General features: G+C 51.4%; 1 protein-coding gene across 1 annotated transcript in view; it reads left to right on the forward strand.

Moving 5' to 3' along the window:
• The window catches only part of DPH7 (diphthamide biosynthesis 7), a 32,425-nt gene that overhangs the window by 6,660 nt on the left and 19,890 nt on the right, over nt 1-5,875 (forward strand). The window contains exons 2-5 of the mRNA XM_011957389.1: nt 326-459; nt 1,735-1,822; nt 3,342-3,436; nt 3,811-3,983. Of these exons, the coding sequence (XP_011812779.1) occupies nt 326-459; nt 1,735-1,822; nt 3,342-3,436; nt 3,811-3,983 (490 nt within the window). The remainder of the gene's footprint in view (nt 1-325; nt 460-1,734; nt 1,823-3,341; nt 3,437-3,810; nt 3,984-5,875) is intronic.

Raw genomic sequence — 5,875 nt, forward strand, 5'->3', positions numbered from 1 at the left:
TAGAATTCAAACTGGGCACTGAACAACAGGCCTAAGTCAGGACTGTCCGAGGCAAACTGGGTTCTGTGGTTACCCTAGCCATAGCTGGTCCCTGTTGGCCAGCTGAGAAGGAGCCCTCTCTGCCGGATCCAGGAGTGTTCACCTGCTCATTAATCATATGCAGGAAAATAGACGTTTCTCCAGCTCAGACAACCAGAGGTTCTTCCAGGCAGAATTCCCCTCCGTCAGTCTTGGCAAACCTTTGAGTTCCTTGGATCCCTTTTCCCATCCCTTGGGTTCCTTGGTGTCTTGGGGTAATCAGGGAATACCTCTGCATTTTTTGTAGGGTGGAATGGAAGTTGAGGAGCCTCGAGTCCGCTTAGGCCGTCTCTTCCTATACAGTTTCAATGAGAACAACTCTACTCACCCTCTGGTCGAGGTCCAAAGAAAAGATACTTCTGCAATCCTGGACATGAAATGGTACAACTGTGATAATCCCACTGGGTCTAGAATTTGTCATGAGTGGCAATCAGGGGAGCCTGATGCTTGATTCCTTCAACAAGACAGGCATTGCGTCTCAACTTTGGGTTTATTTCTTTGCTGTCCTGCCTACCTCCCACTTGGGGAGTGCTTTACCTGGGGCTTATTTCCTTTGTCCTGTTGCAGCCAGGAAGTGATGGGAGTTTTCTGACTTCAGAACCTGGGGCGTCTTTTGTTTGAGAACACAACGGTAGGCTCTAGCCCACTTTTGGAGCTGAGATTTAAATGCAGTCATGTGTGGCATAATTCTGTTTTGGTCAACAATGGGGCACATGTACCATGGTGGTGCCTTAACGTAATGGAACTGCCCTATACAGGTGCACCACTTTTTATCCTTTTTGATTTTTTTTTTTTTTTTTTTGAAACTGGGTCTTGTTCTGTTGCCCAGGCTGGAGTGCAGTGGCACGATCATAACTCACTGCAGCCTTGAACTCCTGGGCTCAAGCAGTTCTCCATCTCAGCCTCTCCAGTAGCTGAGACTTCAGGTACGTGCCACCACTCCTCTTTTTTTTTTCCACTCTCTCGCCCAGTGGCGTGATCTCGGCTAACTGCAAGCTCCGCCTCCCGGGTTCACGCCATTCTCCTGCCTCAGCCTCCTGAGTAGCTGGGACCACAGGCGCCTGCCACCTCGCCCGACTAATTTTGGTATTCTTAGTAGAGACGGGGTTTCACCGTGTTAGCCAGGATGGTCTCGATCTCCTGACCTCGTGATCCACCTGCCTCGACCTCCCAAAGTGCTGGGATTACAGGCGTGAGCCACTGCGCCGGGCCTTACCACACCTCATTTTTGTTTGTTTGTTTATTTGTTTGTAGAAACAAGGTCTTGATGTGTTGCTCAGGCTGGTTTCGAACTCCTTGCCTCAAGTGATCCTCCTGCCTTAGCCTCTCAAAGTGTTGGGGTTACAAGTGTGAGCCACCATACCTAGTCACCTGTTTTTTATCTTTTATATTGTATTCTTACTGTATCTTTTCTATGTTTAGATACACAACCACTTACTGTTGTGTTACACTTGCCTGCAGTAACATGCTGTAGGGTTTGTGGCATAGGACAGTGGGCTGTACCATATCGTCAAGGTGTGTAGTAGGCTGTCCCAGCTGGGTTTACATGGACTGCAGCCCCGCTGTTCAGCGAAGCGTGACTGTGATTACAGGGATGCACGGTGCTCTCCTGTGCCTTGGGCACGTTGGTGTGCTTACGGTGGGCCCTCTCCTCAGGTGCCACATCCCGGTGGCTGGACATGCCCTCTTGGGCTTGGCAGATGCCAGTGGATCCATACAACTGCTCCGCCTGGTGGAATCTGAGGTCAGTGACTTGCACTTGTTCCGTGGGGAGAAGGGACCTGAATAGAGAGGGTTAGGAAGGAGGCTGTGCTGATACAGACGTTTTTCTAGAACGATCTCTCTTCAATGGTGAACAATACATAAACGTTCTAAGATAACGTGGAGTCTGTTTTTAAGTTCTATTGCATTCTACATCCACCTCCAAGAGGAAGTCACCTCGTGTGTCACCAGCAGAAGAGCTGAAGTGACAGGGTGTTCGTTGACCTGCCAGTGGGTCTGACAGTTCTCTAAGGAGAGCCTGGGCAAGCGTTCGTAGGTTGATGCTGGGGCCCAGAGTAGCAGTGAGCGTCCTGTGTGAAGATGGCATTTCTCACTGATGATTGGAAAGGCATGTGAGTCCTGGGTGAATTTCTCTGGGTTTCTCACAGTGCTCCAGAGCCATGCGTTAGCACAGTGACTTCGTCTGATAGCTGTGGGGGAGGGAACGGGGATGTCCCGTAGTGGGGTGACGTAAACAGCCTGAGACTATGCCCTCCCTCCGATGCAGATACTGCCGGTGGGGCTGGGCCAACCGAGGGCCTGTGTAGGAAGGGCCTTGCTTAAGGCAGCTCAGAGCAGTTGCCCTGTCTTAGAAAGGAGGGAAAGAGCAGCCACAGGAAAGCTGTGGGCCCAAGGGAGGAGCGCATGAACCCAGGAAAGGGTTTTGGTGCAGCAGCCTGCTGGGAGCCAGGGATGGAGTTAAACACTGACTAGGCTGTTTAGGAAATAAGATTTATAGCCGGGCGCGGTGGCTCAAGCCTGTAATCCCAGCACTTTGGGAGGCCGAGACGGGTGGATCACGGGATCAGAAGGTCGAGACCATCCTGGCTAACACGGTGAAACCCCGTCTCTACTAAAAAAAATACAAAAAACTAGCCGGGCGACGTGGCGGGCGCCTGTAGTCCCAGCTACTTGGGAGGCTGAGGCAGGAGAATGGCGTAAACCCGGGAGGCGGAGCTTGCAGTGAGCTGAGATCCGGCCACTGCACTCCAGCCTGGGCGGCAGAGCGAGACTCTGTCTCAAAAAAAAAAAAAAAAAAAAAGATTTATATAGATCTGCGTAAAGAGCAACCGTGTTCTCATGGCTGCTGGCAGCTTCTGAAGTGGAAACCAGAGGAGTTTCCCCATCGTCTCTGTCTCGGGAGGCCTGGGGTGGGAACACGCGTGTGCCACTGTGGTCTGGAGCTTGCACAGGCGTCTCGGCAGCATCTAGGAGTGCAAGGACGGCAAGGGGGTGTGAAAGGGAGGGAGACCGTGCCCCAAGGTCAAGCCTGTGGGAAAGTCCTCCTGCAAGTGTGAGGAGTGTGAGCTCCAGTGTCCCCAGGTCTTCTCGGGGCCCCTGGCAGAGGGTTCAGTGTTAGGTGCAAGTGTGACTCGGTGACTGATGGACTTCATCCGTGTAGGGTGTAAATGAGGGAACAGCGACTTCCCTGCAGGAGAGGAAAAGTCTTTTGGGGGCTCTGGGGGGGCTACTTCCCTTTGATGGAGTTTCCTCTTCTCCAGGAGAAGAGCCACGTGCTGGAGCCATTGTCCGGCGTCGCCCTGGAGGAGCAGCGTCTGGCTCTGTCCCTAGACTGGTCCACTGGGAACACTGGAAGGTAAGGGCCAGGCTTGGTCAGGGGCCCTGAGTCTTTCTCTGAGGACCACTTCCATTTTCCAGGCTACAGTGCTCCAGCCACCTTTGGCCAGCCGCGACTGTGCTCCTCAGCCCTGACACCATCACTGCTGGTCCTATTCTCAAAAAAAAAGTCCCCCATTTTAGATACGTAGCAATAGTGTTTTACCTAGAGAAGCCGACACTGGTGTCTTTGACAAGCTTAGCGGTGGTTGTGGTCTTTGCCAGCCAGTCTCTTAAGGGGCGTGTCCACATCCCAGGGTTGTGGAGACCCGCTCTCAGGACTTGTTTGGGAACCAGAAGAGGCTGACGAATAACATTCGGCCGGGCTTCTCCATGGGTTCCCCCTGTGTCTAGGGCCGGGGACCAGCCCTTGAAGATCATCAGCAGTGACTCCACAGGGCAGCTCCACCTCCTGATGGTGAATGAGATGGGGCCCAGGCTGCAGAAAGTGGCCTCATGGCAGGCACATCAGTTCGAGGCCTGGATTGCTGCTTTTGATTACTGGCATACAGAAATTGTGTATTCAGGTCAGTATTCCTCCACTGGTCACCTCTGATGGAAGGCTTCCTGAGGCAGGGGCAGAGGGAGAGGGGGAGGCCTGTGCTGCAACTGTGATTCCAGTTGTGTTGGGATCTTGAAGACCTTTTATGGAAAGTGTACTTTTTTTTTTTTTTTTGAGACTGAGTCTTGCTCTGTCGCCAGGCTGGAGTGCAGTGGCACGATGTTGGCTCACTGCAACCTCCACCTCCCAGGTTCAAGCAATTCTTCTGCCTCAGCCTCCCAAGTAGCTGGGATTACAGGCGCCCATCACCATGCCCGGCTAATTGTTGAGTTTTTAGTAGAGACAGGGTTTCACCGTGTTGGTCAGGATGGTCTCGATCTCCTGACCTCGTGATCCTCCCTCCTGGGCCTCCCAAAGTGTTGGGATTACAGGCATGAGCCACTGTGCCTGGCCCACTTAGCTATTCTTTAGAGAGCAAAACGTAGCCTGCCTCAGGCAGTGCAGGGTCTTGGGTGGTGCTGACCAGGGTGTTGGAAGAGCAGGCCCCTGTGGGCAGAGCCGTCCAGCCTCCCTGATATGCTCGGTGTCAGATCCTCTATGCTTTTACTGGAAGTCCAGTTTCTGTGGATACAATAGTGACATCACCATGCTGGATTTCAGGTTTGTCTGTGCCCTTTTTGGATTTAGTTTATCTTCCAGAAAAAAAAGGAAGCATGAGAGAAATAAGATTCCTTTCCATGTCTTGTGAATGGTTTGCATTTGGGGCAGCTGATGTGAGAGTGGAAAATTAACTGGTGTTTCCAGGAAGGAGGTAGCTTTGGCTTCTCTTTCCCAGGTGGAGATAACTCAGGACAGGTGGGAGGGGCTGGTCTCTGAGAGAAGACGGAAGAGGAGCTGCTGAATTAGCAAAGAGCCGAAGATCTGACTCTTCCCTGCTGATACCCATCCAGGCCTCTGTCTCCTCTAGTTTGTCACAGCAGAGCCGCAAGTGATGGCCCTGCCTTCATTCCTGATTGTTCCAGTCTCCACACAGTAGCCAGAGCAAGTGTTTTAAAAACGCACACACTTTATCACATCTCACTCATCGTTATGAACCCCTCACAGTTCCTATTTCATTTAGGATAAAATTCAAAATAGTGATGCGATTGCCCAAGGCCTGTGGAATCTGGTCCACGCCTGCTTCTCTGGCCTTGTTTTGGCTCCTCTACTCTCAGTCACCTTTTCCTGAAATAGTCCACGTTCCCTCAGTCCCAGGGTTTCGCCACGGGATGTTTCCTTCATGGGTGAATTCTGCTTTTCTGACATGCTCAGCTTAAAATCTTGTCCTTAGAAGACTGACGCAGAGCAGCCATCCTTCCAGCCCAGGCAGGCCTGACCACAGCTGTCATGCCGCCTCTGCTCATCCGAGTGGCGAGCATGTGTGTAAGGCGCGGTTCTTCGTTGTGTTGCTTGCTGTCGCAGCCGTGAACTGTGAGAGCCACGAAGATCTCATTTCTTGAGGTCTCTCCTTGGATTGGTTCTTCTACCTTGAGCTAATTCGGAACAAAGGTGCCATAGGGCAATTATTGAATAATTCTGGACTGATTCATTCAACAAATACTATGTGCTGAGCCCTATTCTAGGTGATTAGAATACTTTAGCAAACTCAACAGACGAAAGTCCTGCTTTCTTTTTAAAGTTTTATTATTTTTATTTATTTATTTATTTATTTAGAGATAGAGTTTTGCTCTTGTTGCCCAGGCTGGAGTGCAGTGGTGCAACCTTGGCTCACTGCAACCTCCGCCTCCTGGGTTCAAGTGACTCTCCTGCCTCAACCTCCTGAGTAGTTGGGATTATAGGCACCTGCCACCACGCCCAGCTAATTTTTGTGTTTTTAATAGAGACGGGGTTTCACCATGTTGGCCAGGCTGGTCTTGA

This window comes from Colobus angolensis, unplaced genomic scaffold (genome assembly GCF_000951035.1).
Source record: "Colobus angolensis palliatus isolate OR3802 unplaced genomic scaffold, Cang.pa_1.0 Scaffold44, whole genome shotgun sequence".
NCBI lineage: Eukaryota > Metazoa > Chordata > Mammalia > Primates > Cercopithecidae > Colobus > Colobus angolensis.